Source organism: Rhinopithecus bieti, unplaced genomic scaffold (genome assembly GCF_001698545.2).
Source record: "Rhinopithecus bieti isolate Rb0 unplaced genomic scaffold, ASM169854v2 scaffold_44592, whole genome shotgun sequence".
NCBI classification, from domain to species: domain Eukaryota; kingdom Metazoa; phylum Chordata; class Mammalia; order Primates; family Cercopithecidae; genus Rhinopithecus; species Rhinopithecus bieti.
The window spans coordinates 1,449,159-1,469,175 of record NW_016818423.1 but is presented as its reverse complement, the minus strand read 5'-3'; the positions used below and the strand labels follow the sequence as shown (position 1 = coordinate 1,469,175).

The 20,017-nt window shown below is 43.4% G+C and overlaps 1 protein-coding gene across 2 annotated transcripts in view; it reads right to left on the bottom strand.

The window, feature by feature from the left end:
- The window catches only part of KPNA6 (karyopherin subunit alpha 6), a 57,553-nt gene that overhangs the window by 3,453 nt on the left and 34,083 nt on the right, over positions 1-20,017 (bottom strand). Inside the window, exons 1-6 of one of the 2 annotated variants that reach the window (XM_017857064.1) lie at positions 18,123-18,232; positions 5,880-6,013; positions 3,362-3,454; positions 2,859-2,958; positions 1,965-2,059; positions 782-913 (exon numbers count right to left, since the gene is read on the bottom strand). In XM_017857064.1, coding sequence (XP_017712553.1) covers positions 782-913; positions 1,965-2,059; positions 2,859-2,958; positions 3,362-3,454; positions 5,880-6,013; positions 18,123-18,216 — 648 coding nt within the window. In that variant the 5' untranslated portion in view covers positions 18,217-18,232. Of the gene's footprint in view, positions 1-781; positions 914-1,964; positions 2,060-2,858; positions 2,959-3,361; positions 3,455-5,879; positions 6,014-18,122; positions 18,233-20,017 lie in introns of those variants that run through there. The other variant, XM_017857065.1, reaches the window with a different exon arrangement.

The window sequence follows — 20,017 nt, the reverse complement described above, 5'->3', positions numbered from 1 at the left end:
TTTTTGAGATGGAGTCTCGCTGTGTTACCCAGGCTAGAGTGCAGTGGTGTGATCATGGCTCACTGTAACCTCCACCTACCGGGTCAAGTGATTCTCCTGCCTCAGCCTCCTGAATAGCTGGGATTATAGGCGTGTGCTACCACACCCGGCTAATTTTTTGTATTTTTAGTAGAGATGGGGTTTCACCATGTTGGTCAGGCTGGTCTTGAACTCCTGACCTCGTGATTTGCTGACCTCGGCCTCTCAAAGTGCTGGGATTACAGGCATGAGCCACCGCGCCCGGCGAAAGTTGCACTCTTGTAGCTGCCTTGGACCAACTCTATATGTAGTAATGGAGGAAAGTGCCCGCTACCACTCTCCAATTCTATCCAACTAGCAAGAAATCAATGGGAGAAATGGAAGTTGTACCTTTATCTCCATGATCTCTGGGTACTGAGATATGGGTACTGTGGTGTCTTTTTTCCAATGGCACTTCCAACAACAAATGTATAGTTTTTTCCACATCAACCACCCATTCTCTGACACCAACCGTGTGTCCAACAATTTAATTCAATTCAACATTAACACCTAGAGTTAATGCAGACCTCACAGGTTAGTTCCACAAGACTGCCCCCACTTGAGATACCATTTCCAAGTCCCAGGGACCATCTGTACTTGATACTCCTATCACTCAGGAAATTCCAAGAGTTTTAACACTGTGCCAAGAACCAGGACAAAGACCAAATACATTTTTTATTACACCACAGGTACTATAAAGAATCATACCAAATCTAAGCATTACCTGTTCCTGAACATCCTCAAAGTCTGAATTAAGCAGCTCTATAAAAATGGGGACAGCCCCTGCTTCAATGACAATTTTGGTCTGCTGAGAGGTTCCAGAGGCAATATTCGTTAGAGCCCAGGCGGCTTCAAACTGAAAGTGAGATTAAGTAATGATTGAAAGGTCATTTCAGACTGAGCAGCCATGCCTATCAGCTGGCTCAGAACAGTAAGCCTCCTGCCCATGAATTTAAAAAACCAAAAACAACCTCACAAAACACAAGCAAGTCTCTTGCCCACGAATTTAAAACACACACACACACACACACAATACAAGCCTTTCCCCTCCCGTCTTTAGAGAGTGGGAAGATGCAGTGATGTGATATACATGGGAATAAGACATTGGGTTTCTAGGGTCCCAGGTTTAGTCCTGCACTACCACAGAACTTATGCATCCTTTGCCAGGTCACTTTTTTATTTCCTGAGCTTCACTTTCTTCATTTCTGAAATGAGGATTAGAATGAAATGTGTCTCTCAAAGTCCCTTTCAGCTGAGTTTTGGCAAGTCCCAATGGATTGACCCATCACCCATCTCTGAAACAAGAGACCTAGAGAGGCTAAACGATTTGCCTCCGTGACACAGGTAGTGGACTAAACCCTCTGATTTATAAATGAATGATCAGTCTATCATAGTCTTGTGTCTTTCCTTTGAAATTGTTTTAAGGAAGAGATTTTGGCTGTGAGGGAACTGATAGTTTCTCCTGAATGTTTCCTAATATTGCTTGTATACTTCCTGAGAGAGATGTCAATAGAAACGTCTCACTGCAATTTCTTGGAAGTAGGGCTTTCATCTAATAACCCCTTCCCAGTAGTGGGGGACTGGGGGTGAGGTGGGGATAAGTAATGGGTACAATAAAACCCAGAAAGAATTAATAAGACTTACTATTTGATAACACAATAGGGTGACTATAGTCAATAATAACTACACAATTTAAAATAACTTAAAGTGCATAATTGGATTGTTTGCAACTTAAAGGATAAATGCTTGAGGAAATGGATACCCCATTCTCCATGATTTGCTTACTTCAAATTGCAGGCCTGTGTCAAAACATCTCATGTACCCCATAAATACATACACCTACCCTGTATCCCCCAAAAATTAAAAACAAAGTAAGACAAAACAAACCCCTTCCCTTCAGGCCTCACCTGTAATGTACAATTCTCATTCCTCTTCAGAAACTCCACGAACCGATCGACCACTCTTGGAGTGTTGATAACTTCATCTATTGGAGGACTAGGCTCTGGATAAGGGAGAAGGGAAAATAAAAACGCAGGAGAAGCTTTTGCTGATCCCTTCATAGGGGTCAGCTTGCAATCCTTCTTAGATACTTCTGACCACCCTCCTTACAAACATTCCCAAACTCCCTTCTGGTAAGGTGGTTTTAACAATATCTGCTCGTCTTTGAACTGTATAATACAGTTGGAATGTTAAAGAGTAAAGCCAATCCTAATCTTTGGCTTACTAAATGTAAGCAAAGAAAGGTGTGGGAGACAGGAATGCCTAAGGGATGAACAACCGTGGTCTACACATTTCCCTTTTGAGAAAGACCAGTATTCTCTTCTTGGGAAGACTATTTGATAACTGAAACAAGAGGTATTTTCCTATCATACATTAAATTTTTATTAAGTACCTATGGTGTGCCACACAGTTCTAGGTACAGAGGACACAGGAGGGAACAAAAACAAAACTCTCTGCCCTCAGCTTACATCCTAGTGGGAAGAGTCATTTTATTATGTTAGAAAATAAATATGATGGGAGGAGAAGAGAAGAATATGCAGGGCAAGGTAAAAAGATAAAAATGTTGAAGTTAGGATTTAATCATAGGAGTAAGGGAGTTGCTACACAGATATCTGGGAATAGAAGACATCAGGCAGAGGAAATATCCAGTGTGAAGGTAGGAATGTCTATCTTGTACAAGGAACACCAAGGTCAGTAGGGCTAGAGCAGAATGAGTGAGGGCACGTGTAGTTGATGACATTAGTGAAGAGAAAAGAGGCTAAATCACATAGGGCCTCTCTGAGAAGGGCCAGGCTTTGTACCTTTGGAGAGCAGTTTCCGGAATTTCTGTGTGGTTGCTAACTGCAGGTCAGAATCATCAGAAAAGAGCATCTCCACCATCTCTCTTGTGATCACACTCTCCTAGAACATAAAACAAGTTTAGAACTTTGCAAACCAACATTACAGTCAGATGTGAGCACATAATTCTGCTTGGCATCCTGTTTTCTAAAAAATTGAGGGCAAGAAGATGGCATAATAGACAGGCTCAGGAGAAGGGGTCTGTTTAATCTATAGGTGCTTCAAGTTGGGACATTTGAAAAGTGATTCCTAATTCTGAGGCAACTGATGGCTTCCCTTAAATGTTTCCTCAGATATTTCTAAAACAGTTGAATATTATTGACTTCTGAAGCTGACAAAAGGGTCCACAGAGGAAAGAACTTGTCATGGTTACTGGCAAAGCTAGTAGATGATGTGAATGGCCCAATTTCTGTTCTTAGAAGCAGGTACTTTCCAGGTCAGCCTGAGGCACATGCAGGGGCCTTACCCCAGTGGTAGAGCTCACATAAGAGTCCATGAGAAGACTATCGAACATGGCAGCTTCTTCATTAATCAGCTCCACATTTCTCCGTTTAAAAAGCTGGAAGTAAAGAGACAGTGGTTAAGAGTACTCTCTGAACCAAAAAAAAAAAAAGAACAATCCAATGTTAAATTATGGCATTAACTGACAAGGATATACTACAGTAGCTGAGAAATGAGGCCAAGTTTTATACATTAGTCTCCCCTTATCCACAGTTTTGCTTTCTATTATTTTAATTATCCAGTCAACTGTGGTCTGAAAATATTAAACAGAAAATTCCAGAAATGAACAATTCATAAGTTATAAATTGCATGCCATTCTGAGTAGTGATGAAATCTCATGCTATCCCGTTCTGTCTGGCCCAGGATGTGAACATTCTTTGTCCAGTGTATCCACTCCACGCTGTATACACTGCTGCCAGTTAGTCACTTAGTAACCAACTTGGTTATCAGGTGGCAGTTGCTCGTGTTCAAGTAACCCTTATTTTACTTAATAATGGCCCCAAAGTGCAAGAGTAGTGATGCTGGCAATTCAAATGTGCCAGACAGAAGCTGTAAAGTGCTTTAAGTAAAAAGATAAAAATATGGGAAAAAACATAGTATATGTAAGGTTCAGTAATATCTGCAGTTTCAGGCATCCACTGTGGGTCCTGGAATGTATTCCACGAAGAGAAGAGGAGACTACTGAATACTGACATGGAAAAGATATTCAAGGACTTGAAGGCAGAGGCAGCAGTGGGCCAAGATCACGCCACTGTACACCAACCTGGGCAACAGGGCAAGATCCTGTTTTAAAAAAAAAAAGAAAAAAAAAAAAGAAAAAAGGAATGATAGTACAGCAAAAGGGTGGGCAAAATCAGGTTAGGCTGGCCAGGAACGGTGGCGCATGCCTGTAATCCCAGCACTTTGGAAGGCCAGGGCAGGTGGATCACTTGAGTTCAGGAGTTCAAGACCAGCCTGGGCAACATGGCAAAACCCTGACTGCACACACACACAAAAAATCCACAAAAATTAGGCGGGCGTGGTGGTACATGCCTGTAGTCCCAGCTACTCAGGAGGCTGAGGAGGAAGGATCACTTGAGCTCTGGAGCCTGAGGCTGCAGTGAGCTGAGATCGTGTCACTCACTGCACTCCAGCCTGGGTGACAGAGTGAGACCTTATCTCAAAAAAAAAAAAATAATAATAATAATAATTGGGTGACTGAACCTGTTGGCAGGGTGGGGTGGGAGTGCAGATGATGAGGCATCAATATAGTCTTGGGTTGGGCACGGTGGTTTATGTCTGTAATCCCAGTACTGTGGGAGGCTGAGGTGGGCAGATCCGGGCAGAGCACAAGGTCGGGAGTTTGAGATCAGGCTGGCCAACATGGTGAAACCCAGTCTCTACTAAAAATATAAAAAGTTAACGGGACGTGGTGGCAGGCGCCTGTAGTCTCAGCTACTCAGGAGGCTAAGGCAGGAGAATCACCTGAACCCAGGAGGCAGAGGTTGCAGTGAGCGGAGATCGTGCCATTGCACTCCAGCCTAGGTGACAGAGCGAGACTCCATCTCAAAAAAAAAAAAAAAAGAAAAGAAAAGGTAACAAGGAGCTAGAACTAGAATGTTATAGTAAAGACATAAATGATGTCTAAGTTGGTCTAACTTGTGAAAAGGGGATATGGTCAGTTTTCTCTTTCTCAAAGCTCCCAACATTTATTGACAACAAAGGAATCTGGATGAGTAGCTCACTCAGTAAGTAAGCTACTTTTCTTTTCTTTTGTTTTTTTTTTTTTGAGATGGAGTTGCCCAGGCTGGAGTGCAATGGCACGATCTTGGCTCCTGCAACCTCCGCATCCCAGGTTCAAGCAATTCTCCTGCTTCAGTCTCCCAAGTAGCTGAGATTACAGGCACATGCCACCATGTCTGGCTAATTTCTGTATCTTTAGAAGAGAAAAAGAAGTTTCACCATATTGGCCAGGCTGGTCTCGAACTCCTGACCTCAGGTGATCCGCCTGCCTTGGACTACCAAAGTGCTGGGATTACAGGCATGAGCCACCACGCCTGCCTAGTAAGTTGCTTTTCTTTCTTTCTTTCTTTTTTTTTTTTTTTTTTTTTTGTTGAGACGGAGTCTCGCTCTGTCTCCCAGGCTGGAGTGCAGTGGCCAGATCTCAGCTCACTGCAAGCTCCGCCTCCCGGGTTTACGCCATTCTCCTGCCTCAGCCTCCTGAGTAGCTGGGACAACAGGCGCCCGCCATCTCGCCCGGCTAGCTTTTTGTATTTTTTTGTAGAGACGGAGTTTCACCGTGTTAGCCAGGATGGTCTGGATCTCCTGACCTCGTGATCCGCCTGTCTCGGCCTCCCAAAGTGCTGGGATTACAGGCTTGAGCCACCGCGCCCGGCCTCATTAAGTTGCTTTTCTACAGGGAAAGTCAGGGTGCACAGTGGAGGCCAACCACAGGGGCCTTGTTTCCCAGAATAGTATGTTTGAGAATACTCCCGTTAACTCACTTGTTGCTCACGCTTCTGCTTCCGGAGCTGAATGCCCTCTTCCTCTCTTCTTCGTCTCATTTCTTCAGGGTTTAGAGCATTGTTCTTATAGCTCTTCATTCGATAATTGTCTTTCCCTGGGCTCGCCATGGTCTCTAGAAGAAAAGATACACATTGCCAAAGACTCTTGAGAGGACAGCATTTCCTTTTCACTAGACTTCTGTCCCTACCTACCCTTCACCCTCCCCTACTCTGGGAGGAATACAGCCATCTAGGAGCTCTCAATAAGCACCTGACATCTCTACCTGCCCCTCAGTCCCTGTCTCGTCTTATTACAATAAGCTTGCTAAACAGGTGGTATTACAGCAATTGGTATAAGCTTAGTAGTTAAAAGTGTGGGCCCTAGAGTCAGGTTGTCTGCGTTCAAATCCTGATCCTTCTACTTGTTAGCTGTGCAACCTTGGACAAGCTCCTTTAACTTTTATTGCTTCAGAATTTAATCTTTAAAACAGAAACACACCAGGCACAGTGGCTCCCACCTGTAATCCCAGGGATCTGCAGACCACACTTTGAGAACTGCTGTTCTTTTTTTTTATTGAGACAGGGTCTCGCTCTGTCACCCAGGCTGGAGTGCAGTGGCACGATATCGGCTCACTGAAACCTCTGCCTCCCAGGCTCAAGTGATTCTCCTGCCTCAGCCTTCCGAGTAGCTGGGATTACAGGCGTACGCCACCACAACTGAATAATGTTTGTATTTTCAGTAGAGACAGGGTCTCACCATGTTGGCCAGGATGGTCTCAAACTCCTGACCTCAGGTGATCCACCTGCCTTAGCCTCCCAAAGTGCTGGGACTATAGGTGTGAGCAAACACACCCAGCCAAGAACTGCTGTTCTAAGCAATGAATGACTCAATTGTAGGTAAATAAATGTTAACTTGACCAGCTAGTGCCAAAGTTGTCTTCCAATGTACTGCCACTGACATATATCTTGACCAATACTTGGAATCATCACTTTTGACAATCTACTGAGTGTCATAAAGTATTTCACAGAGCTGATTATTTGCATATCCCAGATTACTAATGAGGTTAGATTTCATGTTGTTATTAGCCATATGTTTCCCCTTCTGTGAAAAATGTTTGTTTCTATATTTTTAAATATTTTTCTTTCTTTTTTTGAGACAGTTTCACTTTTGTTGCCCAAGCTGGAGTGCAATGGCACGATCTTGGCTCACTGAAACCTATGCCTCCCAGGTTCAAATGATTCTCCTGCCTCACCCTCCCGCGTAGCTGGGACTACAGGAGCCTGCCACCACGTCTGGCTAATTTTTGTATTTTCAGTAGAGACAGGGTTTTACCATGTTGGCCAGGCTGATCTCGAACTCCTGACCTCAGGTGATCTGCCTGCCTTGGCCTCCCAAAGTGCTGGGAATACAGGCGTGAGCCACCGTGCCCAGACTGTTCATGTTCTTTTAAATCTGTGCCTGTGTACTTTCTTCATCCTTAATATTGTCTAATTTGTGCCCTCTTTTGTTCTTAAGAAACTTCACCAGAGACTTGACCTTTTTTTTTTTTTTTAATTGAGACGGAGTCTCACCCTGTCTCCCAGGCTGGAGTGCAATGGTGCAATCTCGGCTCACTGCAAGCTCTGCCTCCCAGGTTTACGCCATTCTCCTGCCTCAGCCCCCTGAATAGCTGGGACTACAAGCACCTACCACCGCGCCCGGCTAATTTTTTGTACTTTTAGTAGAGATGGGGTTTCACCGTGGTCTTGATCTCCTGACCTTGTGATCTGCCCGCCTTGGCCTCCCAAAGTGTTGGATTACAGGCGTAAGTCACTGCACCCGGTCGACTTGACTATTTTGATTTTAGTCTTTTGAAAGATTTAAGTTTTGGCTTCGTTGAGTCTTCTCTACTGTATGATTTCTATCTCCTTTCTACATTTTTTCTAATTTAAGTTGTATACCTAAGTATTTAATGTTTACACTATACTTTTTTTTGAGACAGAGTCTCACTCTGTCACCCAGGCTGGAGTGCAATGGCATGATCTTGGCTCACTGCAACCTCTGCCTCCTGGGTTCATGTGATTCTCCTGCCTCAGCCTCCCAAGTAGCTGGGATTACAGGCGTGTACCACCACGCCCGGCTAATCTTTTTTTTTTTTTTTTTGAGACAGAGTCTCACTCTGTCTCCCAGGCTGGAGTGCAGTGGCAAATCTCGGCTCACTGCAAGCTCTGCCTCCCGGGTTCACATCATTCTCCTGCCTCAGCCTCCCTAGTAACTGGGACTACAGGTGCCCAACACCATGCATGGTTAATTTTTTGTAGTTTTAGTCGAGACGGGGTTTCACCATGTTGGTCATGCAGGTCTCGAACTCCTAACCTTATGATTTGCCCGCCTCAGCCTCCCAAAGTGCTGGGATGACAGGCGCAAGCCACTGTGGCTGGCACCACACTATACTTCTATATTACCTTTCTAAGGCTTATAAATTTCATTCAAATTAATATTTGTATTGTAATTCAGTTCTAAATATCTAATTACTTTTGATTTACTCAATTTACATAAGTGTCCCATGTGTGCTTGAAAATAATCTGTATCCTTAAATTATTATGCATGGCTTTCTGAATATCATGTCCATTAAATTAAGTTGTCATCATGTTGTTCTTTATTTATTCATTTATTTTTTGAGATAGGGCCTCACTCTGTTGCCTAGGCTGGAGTGCAGTGCATGATCACGGCTCACCACAGCCTCAACTTCCAGGAGTAAAACAATTCTCTTGCCTTAGCCTGAGTAGCTGGGACTACAGGTTCATACTACCGCTATTTTTTAAGGTTTTTTTGTACAGATGGGGTCTCCCTATGTTATCTAGGCTGGTCTTGAACTCCTGTCCTCAAGCGATCCCCCTGCCTCACCCTCCCAAAGTGCTGGGATTATAGGCATGAGCCACCACGCCCATCATGTTGTCCAACTCTTCTATTAATGTTTCACTTCACTAATGTTTTCCTTATCTATAGTGAATGTAGCCATTTTACCCCGTAGTTTAATTTTGCTTTATGTATTTTAATACTATTTCATTAGAAGCATACAACAAATTTAGAACTGTTGTATCTTGACTGTAAATAGAAGTGTTATGAAGCGAGCCAAATTATTTCTTAACAATGCCCTTTGTTGCCCTTTTAATTTTGTTGTATATTAACACGGTTATCACTTCCACTTCCAGCCATGATGGAATAAGAGGGATAGGATTTCCCCTGTTGCTATAAACTGTTTCAGACATCGGGCAATAGCAATGCAGAATTGTGATTCTCCAAGAGAGGGAAACAAATTAAGTGAGCCCTACTTGTCTCCTTGGCTTTCTGCCCAGAGGCACATTCTATAGCAGAAGAGGAGTCCCAAACAGCACCACGGAAATCTCACTAGTGGAGGAGAGACTAGAGACTTCAGTGAGATTGAGGTGGCTGAAAACAGTGAGACAGCATTCCAGCGAGGAGAGAAATAGGCAGAAAAAAAAAAAATTGGGAAATCTGTTTGGGGTTCCCTAAATCTTTGCTGAAGACTAAGGATATACATGCTGGGTGAAGCTCCATGAGTCATGCAAAAGGCAACTGAGAAGCTGTATGTAAGCTCAACCGTTTCCAGAGCTCGCACAGGGCTGAAATACTTTAGACAAATCTGAATGGAGATTTCTCCCTGATCACTCAGGGAATAGTAGAGACCCTAGAAGGGACGTGGCTTAGTAGTGGGATGAAACTATTCCCAGAAAAGGCTACTATTGAAGCTTAAAAACAAGCTTTACACTGCTAAAACAGAACAGCTATAAAACGTCCCACATCCATTAAAAAAAGACAACAAAATCCAGACATTAAAAACATAAAATTCACAATGCTTGGAATCCAATTAAAACTTACGGGCCAGAGCCAGGCATGGTGGCCCATGCCTATAAATTCCAGCACTTTGGAAGGCTGAGGTGGGAGGAGAGCTTGAAGAACCTAGGAGTTCAAGGATGCAGTGAGCTATGACTTCACCACTGTACTCCAGCTTGGGCAACACAGTGAGACCCTGTCTCTAAAAAAACAAAAACAGCTGGGGTGTGGTGGCTCACGGCTGTAATCCCAGCACATTGGGAGGCTGAGGTCGGTGGATCACGAGGTCAGAGATTGAGACCATCCTGGGCAACATGGTGAAACCTCATCTCTACTAAAAACACAAAAATTAGCTGAGCGTGGTGGCACGCACCTGTAGTCCCAGCTACTCGGGAAGCTGAGGCAGGAGAATTGCTTGAACCAGGGAGGTGGAAGCTGCAGTGAGCAGAGATCGTGCCACTGCACTCCAGCCTGGTGACAGAGGGAGACTGTCTCCAAACAAACAAACAACAAAAAGTACTATACATGCCAAGAAGCAGAAAAATTGTCACCCATAGGAGAAAAATCAGTCAAAAGTGATATCCAGAAATGACACTTCAGTAGATAGTAGGATGGCATCAAGTGCTCTAATATATTAGTAACTAGATTCATAGCAAAAAAAAAATTGAGGGACAGAAAAACACTTACAAGCAAAGACTTAAAACTGGCAGGGTATGGTGGCTCACGCCTGTAATCCCAATACGTTGGGAGGCCAAGGCAGATGGATCAGTTGAGGCCAGGAATTCCGGACCAGCCTAGCCAACATGGTGAAAGCCTGTCTCTACTAAAAATATAAAAATTAGCCAGGCGTGGTAGCTGGTGCCTGTAATCCCAGCTACTGAGGAGGCTGAGGAAGGAGAATCACTTGAATCTGGGAGGCAGAGGTTGCAGTGAGCCAAGATCATGCCACTGCACTACAGCCTGGGCAATAGAGTGAGACCCTGTCTTAAAAAAAAAAAAAAAAAAGGCCGGGGTGCGGTGGCTCAAGCCCTGTAATCGCCAGCACTTTGGGAGGCTGAGGCGGGCGGATCACGGAGGTCAGGGAGATCGAGACCATCCTGGCTAACACGGTGAAACCCCGTCTCTATAAAAAATACAAAAAACTAGCCGGGCGTGGTGGGCGGGCGCCTGTAGTCCAACTACTCGGGAGGCTGAGGGCAGGAGAATGGCATTAAACGGGAGGTCAGCTTGCAGTGAGATGAGATCCGGCCAATGTACTCCAGCCCGGGCGAGACAGAGCGAGACTCCGGTGCTCAAAAAAAAAAAAAAAAAAAAAAAAAAAAAAAACACTAAAAAATTTTCCAGATCTAATCCCATTAACCCTAAAAGTTATACTAATCCTTAAGCAAGATTAAAAATCTTAAAAGCAGCCAGATAAAGACCTATTACGTATAGAAGACCAAAGGTAAGAATGGCCTAGCTTCTTGTCAGAAACCTAACTCAGAAAACAACAAAACATTTTTAATGTTCCGGAAAAAAAAAAAAACAAAACCTGGTAAACTAGAATTTTATATCCAACAAAGATACTTTTTGAAATGAAAGCAATTCAGCAGGTCATGAGCTAAATTAAAAATATTATTAATAAAGATTTTTTCAGATAAACAAAAGCTGAGAGACTTCTCTAGCTGACCTGCACTAAAGAAATGCTAAAATTCTTCAAAGTAGAAGGAAAAGGATACCAGATGGAAACTCGGATCTCCACAAAATGAAAAACACTAGATATGGCAGATAAACATAAAATAACTTTTTTGCCATTTAAAAATTGTCTTTAAAAAATAATAAGGCGCATGGACACACAAAAAAACAGGGAAGCATGGCCCATTCACGGAATAAAGTAGAAACCATTTCTAGCTGCCTACAATCTCAACACTTTGGGAGGCCAGGATGATAGGACTGCCTGAGGCCAGGAGTTAGAGACCATCCTGGGTCACACAGGGAGACCCCGTTTCTATTTTAAATAATTTTATAAAATAGGAAACCATCCCTGACGAAGCCCAGAGACTGGACTTACTAGACAGATTCTAAAACAACTGTCCTAAATATGCTCAAAGAGTTAAAGAAAAACCTGGACAATGAACTGAAGGAAATCTGAAACACAATATATGAATAAAATGAGAATATCAATAAAAAGAAACGATAAAAAGGAACCAAACAAATGTTCTAGAGCTCAAAAGTACACTTACTGAAATAAAAAACTCACTAGAGGGGTTCAACAGCAGATATGAGCAGGTAGAAAAAAAAAGCAAACTTGGAGACAGATCAATTAAAATTATCCAATCTGAGGAGCATAAAGAATAAAGAATGAAGAAAAATGAACAGAATCGAGTGGACCCATGGAACACCATTAAAAGGACCAATATGGCCAGCATGGTGGCTTGTGACTGCAATCCCAGCAATTCTGGAGGCTGAGGCAAGAAGACAGCTTGAGCCCACAGTGTGAGAACAGCCTAGGCAACATAGCAAGATCTCATCTCTATTGAAAAAAAAAGTAGGGGGGCTAGGCGCAGTGGCTCACGCCTGTAATCCCAGTACTTTGGGAGGCTGAGGCAGGTGGATCACGAGGTCAGACGTTTGAGACCAGCCTGGTCAATGTGGTGAAACCCCGTCTCTACTAAAAATACAAAAAGAATACCCAGGCGTGGTGGCGCACATCTATAATCCCAGCTACTCAGGAGGTGAGGAGAATCGCTTGTACCCGGGAGGTGGAAGTTGCAGTGAACTGAGATCGCACTCCAGCCTGGGCGACACAGCAAGACTCCTTCTAAAAAAAAAAAAAAAAAGACCAATATACACATTATGGGAGTCCTAAAAGCAGAAGATGAAGAGGTAGAATATTTGAAAAAATATGGTCAAAAACTTCCCAAATTAAATAAAACACAATCTACAAATGAAGGAGCTCAATGAACTCTAAAGAAGATACCCACATTTGGGATACCGAGGCAGGTGGATCAACTGAGGTCAGGAGTTCAAGATCAGCCTGACCAACAGGGAGAAACCCTGTGTCCATACTAAAAAAAAAAAAAAAAAATAGCCAGGCATGGTGGCACCTACTAAAAAAGCAAATATTATCCAGGCATGGTGGAACACGCCTGTAATCCCAGCAAGTCGGGGAGCTAAGACAGGAGAATCACTTGAACCCGGGAGGCAGAGACTGCACTGAGCCCAGATCATGCCACTGCACTCCAGCCTGGGTGACAGAGTGAGATTCTGTCTCAAAAAAGAAAAAGAAGATGTCGACATTGAGACACATAATCAAACTGTTGAAAGCCAAAGACAGAATCCTGAAAGCAGCAAGAAAGAAGCGACTTATCACATACAAAGGATGCCCAATAAGATTAACAGATGATTTCTCATTAGAAATTATGAAAGTCAGGCTGGGAACAGTGGCTCAGGCCTGTAATCCTAGCACTCGGGGAGGTCAAGGCAGGGGAATGGCTTGCGTTCGAGATCAAGAGTTCAAGAACAGCCTGGGCAACGTGGCAAAATCCCGTCTCTACAAAAAGTACAAAAATCAGCTGGGCATGGTGGTGTATGTCTATAATCCCAGCTACTCCAGAGGACGAGGTGGAAGGATCACCAGAGCCCAGGGGGTTGAAGCTGCAGTAAGCCGTGGTTGCACCACTAGACTCCAGCCTGGGCGACAAAGCAAGACCCTGTCTCAAAAAAAAAAAAAGAAAAGAAAAGAAAAAAAAGAAAAAAAGGCAAGAAAAAGAAAAGAAATCACGAAAGTCAGAAGGCAGTAGAATAAGAAAGTGCCAAAAAGAGGCTGGGTTCGGTAGTTCATGCCTGTAATCCCAGCACTCTGGGAGGACAAGGCTAGACGACTACTTGAGCCCAGGAGTTCAAGACCAGGCTGGGCAACAGAGCAAGACCCTGTCTCTACAAATAATTTTTAAAAATTTAGTTGGGCATGGTGGCATGCACCTATGGTCCCAGCTACTTGGGAGACCTCTAAGTCAGAAGGATTGCCTGAGCACAGGAGGTTGATGCTGCAGTTACTCGTGATTGCACTGTCACTCCAGCCTGTGACACAGCAAAACCCTGTCTCAAAACAAAACAAAACAAAAGCAAAGTGCTGAAAGAAAACCATCAAGCAAGAATTCTATATCTGACAAAACTGTCCTTCAAAATGAGTGAGAATTTTGAATGAGACATTTCCCCATAAACAAAAGCTGAGGGGCTTTGTTACCACTAGAGCTGCTCTGCAAGAAATGCTGGTTGGGCCTGTAATCTCAGCACTTTGGGAGGCTGAGGCAGGAGGATCACTTGAGCCAAGTGCAAGACCAGCCTGGGCAACGTGGTGAAACCCCATCTCTACAAAAAAATATAAAAATAAGCCGAGCGTGGTGGTATGCACCTGTAGTCCCAGCTACTTGGGAGGCTGAGGTAGATTGCTAGAGCCTGGGAGGTTCAGGCTGCAGTGAGCCGTGATTGTATCACTGCACTCCAGCCTGGGCAACAAAGCAAGACTCTGTCTCAAAAAAAAAAAAAAAAAAAAAAAAAAAAGAAAGAAATGCTAATGGGAGCCCTTCAGGTTGAAATGAAAGGACACAGTAACTTGAAGCCAGATGAAGAAATAAAGATCTCTGATAAAGGTAACTATACGGGCAGATATAAAAGCCAGTATTACTATACATTGGTTTGTAACTTTTCATTTCCTACATGATTTAAAAGACAAATGCATAAAATAATGATAAATCTACATTATTGGCCACACAATGTTTAAAGATACAATTTGTGATGACAACAGCATAAAGGAGGAAACAATGCTGTACATGAGCAGTTTTGTATGCTACTGAATTAAGCTGATATTGATTCAAACTAGAGTGTTACAAAGTTAGAATATTAAGTGTAATCCCCATGGTTTTCACAAGGAAGTATCTAAAAAACTACATGCACACAAAATAAAATTAAAATATACACAAAAGGAAATGAGAAGGGAATAAAGAGAGCTGGAATAGCTATATGAATATCTGACAAAACAAACTTTAAGTCATAAACTATTACCAAAAAGAAAGGACATCATATGGTCAATTCATCAAACTATTATAAAACATATGCAATAAACAAGAGTCCCCAAATATGAAGCAAGTTCTGACAGAAGTGCAGAAAAAATATTTGGAGACTTTTTTGTCCCCATCAACCATGGTCTACAGATATTTGGAGACTTTTAATAAGCCATGTTCAATAATGAACAGAACACCTAGACAGAAGATCGGTAAGTAACAGAGGACTTGAACAAAATTATACAGTAGACCTAAGAGAGATATACAAAGCATTCCACCCAATAACAGCAGAATACACATTCTTCCCAAGTACAGATTCTCCAGTATAGGCCGTATGTTAGCCCACTAAAAGCGTCAATAAATTTTGGAAGACTGAAGTCATATAAAATAAATATCTCTGACTACATGTAATGAAGCCAGAAATTAGTGACAGAAGGAAAACTGGAAAATTCACAAATATATGGAAATTAAGGAAGACATTCTTTAAAATGTTGAAAGACTCATACGTCCTGATTTCATAACTTACTACAAAGGTACAGTAATTAAAATGGTGTGGTACTGGCATAAGGATAAGCATATGGATATATGGAATAGAATTGAGAGTCCAGAAATAAACACTTACATCTATGGCTAGCCAACTGATTTTCAACAAGGATATTATGTCCATTCAGTGGAGGAAGAAATATTTCATTGTATAGAGAATGAAAAATGTTATACATTCTATACAATGAAATATTAGCCAGATGAGGCGGGGTGGCTCACATCTGTAATCCCAACACTTTGGGAGGCCGAGGCAGGCAGATAACTTGAGGCCAGACTGGCCAATATGGTGAAACCCTGTCTCTACTGATAATACAAAAATTAGCCAGGCATGGTGGCAGGTGACTGTAATTCCAGCTACTCAGGAGGCTGAGGCAGGAGATCACTTGAACCTAGGAGGCAGGGTTTGCAGTGAGCCGAGATCGTGCTGCTTCACTCCAGCTTGGGAAACAGAGCAAGACTTTAGCTCCAAAAAAAAAAAAAGAAAGAAAAAAAGAAAGAAATACAAATCAAACCCATAATGATTCAACCTGTGAAAGCTGACTGAAAAAAGTATATAAAAAAGTTTTGGCCGGGCGCGGTGGGTGGCTCACGTCTGTAATCCCAGCACTTCAGGAGGCCGAGGTGGGCGGATCATGAGGTCAGGAGATTGAGACCATCCTGGCTAACATGGTGAAACCCCGCCTCTACTAAAAATACAACAACAACAACAAAATTAGCCAGGCGTGGTGGCGGGTGCCTGTAGTCTCAGCAACACGGGAGGCTGACGCAGGACAATGGCATGAACCTGGGAGGCGGAGCTGGCAGTGAGCCGAGATTGCGCCACTGCACTCCAGCCTGGGCGACAGTGTGAGACTCTGTCACAAGAAAAAAAAAAAAGTTTTAATTCAGGTGCGGTGGCTTACGCCTGTAATCCCAGCACTTTGGGAGGCCGAGGTGGGGAGATCATCTAAGGGTGGAGGACCCTCCAGCCTGGCCAACATGGAGAAATCCCATCTCTACTAAAAATACAAAATTACCCGGGCATGGTGGCACAACCCTGTAATCATAGCTACTCGGGAGGCTGACGCAGGAGAACTGCTCGTACCTGGAAGGTGGAGGTTATGGTGAGCCGAGATTGCGCCACTGCGCTCCACCCTGGGAAACAGAGCCAGACTCCGTCTCAAAAAAAAAAAAAGACTTTAAAAAGCCACAATGAGATACTACTCCACACCTACTAGGATGGAATAAGAATAAAAGCACACGTTGGCTAGCATCTAGAACCTCGTGGATTGCTGGTAAGAGTCGAAAATGGTACAGCCACTGTGGAAAACAGAATAGTAGTTCCTAAAAAAATTAAACAGAATTACTATATAATCCAGCAATTCTACTTTTATACTATTCCTCCCTTATTCACAGTTTTGCTTTGCAGAGTGTCAGTTACCCATGGACAACAGTGGTCTGAAAATATTAAATGGAAATTTCCAGATAAAAACAATTCATAAGTTTTAAATTTCATACTATTCCAAGTAGCATGATGAAATCTCACGCCAACCCGCTCTATTCCACCTGGGACATGAATCATCCCTTTGTCCAGTGTATCCACACTGTATACACTGCCAGTTAGTAGCCGATACTGCAGTGTTTGTGTTCAAGTAATCCTTATTTTACCTAATAATGGCCCCAAAGTGCAAAAGTGATGATGCTGGCATATTAAGTGTTCTATTTTATTATTGTTCTCAATCTCTTATTGTGCCTAATTTATAAATTAAACTTCATCATAGGTATGTATGTATAGGAAATAACATAGTATATAGGATTTGGTACCATCTGTCATTACAGGTATCCACTGGGGGTCTTGGAATATATCCCCTGTGGATAAGGCAAGGACTACTGCATATGGATACCATGGAATATCATTCAGCCATAAAAAGGAATGAAGGTCTAACACACGCTACAACATGATTGAACCTTGAAATTAATATGCTAAGTGAAATAAGCAAGACACAAAAGGACAAATCATATTCCACTTACATGAGGTACCTAGAGTCAAACTCAAAGACAGAAAGAAGAGTAGAGGTTACCAGGTGCTGAGAGGAGAGGAAAATAGGGAGTTACTGCTTAGTGGGTACAGAATTTCTGTTAGGGATAGTAAAACGTTTGGAAATAGATAATGGTGATGATGGTCACATAACATTGTAACTGTAATTAATGCCACTGAATTGCACACTTAAATTGAAAATTTTGTTACATGTATTTTACCACTAATAATTTTTTTTTTTTTTAAAGACAGAATCTCACTCTGTCACCCAGGCTGGAGTGCAGCGGTGCGATCTCGGCTCACTGCAACCTCCGCCTCCGAGATTCAAGCGATTGCCCTGCCTCAGCCTCAAGTAGCTGGGATTACAGACACTCACCACCATGCCCGGCTAATATTTGTATTTTTAGTAGAGATGGGGTTTCTCCCTGTTGCCCAGGCCGGAATAATTTTTTTTAAAATTGGCATTGTAGCCTGGGCTCAAGTCTGTACTGCCAGCACTTTGGGAGGCCAAAGTGGGCAGATTGCTTGAGCCCAGGAGTTCAAGAACAGCCTGAGCAATATGGTGAAACAACAATCTCTACAAAAAAATACCCAAATTAGCTGGACATGGTGGCACCTGTGGTCCCAGCTACTTGGGAGGCTGAGGCAGGAGGATTGCTTAAGCCCAGGAGGTTGAGGCTGCAAGTGAGCTATGTCTGTGCCTCTGTACTCCCTTTGAGGCCCCTGATTATCCCTGTGAGACTAACAGAGTAGAGAACAGATTTCTGAAGGCAGCACTATGAACTGCTGTCCCCTATTACCTGACGCATGGCTTTTCATGACTGAGCCTGGGCTGTCCTGGACACTAGCCTCTCCTTCAAGCACAGCTGACAGTGAACCTGGGAGGAGAGCCATGCTGAGCTTCTTTAGTCACCATGGTGACAAGAAACTATCACAAATATTTGCTTATGACTTCACTGGGGAAGCAGACAAGGGAGGTTAGATTGGAAAGAGGAACATCTGCAAAAGCACATCTGGAATCTCAGGGATCCAGCAGGCCAGCGGTTTTTTCCATTATGTACTCCCTTACTCGCTGTGGATGAATTTTTTAAAATTCATAATACAAATAAACCTTTTCTAGCATCTGACTGTCCTAGACTGTCTTTGGGTTTTCTTAGTTAAGGAACTCTCTCAAAGTGAAAGAAGTCACACCTTTCATTTCTAGGGAATAAAAGTCTAATGTTGCCACGTACTTTCTAAGCTTTTTTTTTTTTTTGAGATGGGGTCTCGCTCTGTCACCCAAGCTGGAGTGCACTGGCCAGATCTCAGCTCACTGCAAGCTCCGCCTCCTGGGTTCACGCCATTCTCCTGCCTCAGCCTCCCGAGTAGCTGGGACTACAGGTGCCCGCCACCTCGCCCGGCTAGTTTTTTGTATTTTTTTTAGTAGAGACGGGGTTTCACCGTGTTAGCCAGGATGGTCTCGATCTCCTGACCTCGTGATCCGCCCGCCTCGGCCTCCCAAAGTGCTGGGATTACAGGCTTGAGCCACCGCGACCGGCCCTAAGCTTTTAAAACCAAATAGTTAGCAATGATAATACAAATTAGGTAAGGGCCCTAAAATGGCTGAATCATGTCTGTTCCTAATTCATATTAGGAAGTCCTAAACCCAATACCTCAAAATGTGTCTATATTTGAAGATAGAGTCCTTAAAGAGGTAATTAAGGTAAATAAGGTTATTGGGGTAGGCCCTAATCCAATAACTGGTATCCTTAAAACCAGAGAACAGCATGTGAACATGAAGACAGCTATATAGAAGCCAACAACAAAGGGCTGAGAATAAACCAACCCTTCTGACAACTTTTTTTTTTCTTTGAGACAGGGTTTTGCTCTGTCACCCAGGATGGAATGCAGGGGCACAGTCTCAGCTCCCTGCAACCTCCGTCTCTGGGGTTCGAGCGATCCTCCTGCCTCAGCCTCCTGAGTAGCTGGGATTACAGGCGTGGGCCAGCATGCCTGGCTACTTTTTGCATTTTTAGTAGAGACAGGGTCTCAACCATGTTGACCAGGCTGGTCTCAAACTCCGTGATCCTCCTGCCTTGGCCTCCCAAAGTGCTGGGATTATAGGCATGAGCCACCGCACCTGACCTCTTCAGACAACTTGATCTCAGACTTCTAGCCTCCAGAACTGTGAGAAAACATTTCTGTTGTTTAAACCACCCAATCTATGGTTCTTTGTTATGGTGACCCTCGCAAAATAATATAGGACCAAATTAATCTAAAGAAGGCACCGGCTCCTGCCAGTGTCTGATACCAAATTCAAGTTAACTAAAGCCTTGTCTTTAGACCTGGGCAAAAGCGACAATCAAAGTAAACTGCTTTCATGAGACACAAGGACACACCTGTAATAAGAAAGGTTAAGGTTCACTTAATAGGCCGGACACGGTGGCTCAAGCCTGTAACCCCAACACTTTGGGAGGCTGAGGCGGGTGGATCATCTAAGGTCAGGAGTTCAAGACCAGCCTGGTCAATGTGGTGAAACCCTGTCTCTACAAAAATAAAATTAGCCAGGCATGATGGTGGGTGCCTGTAATCCCAGCCATTTAGGAGGCTGAGACAGAAGAATTGCTTGAACCTGGGAGGCGGAGAGGTTGCAGTGAGCCAAGATCACGCCATTGCACTCTAGCCTGGGTGACGGTGTGAGACTGTCTCAAAAAAA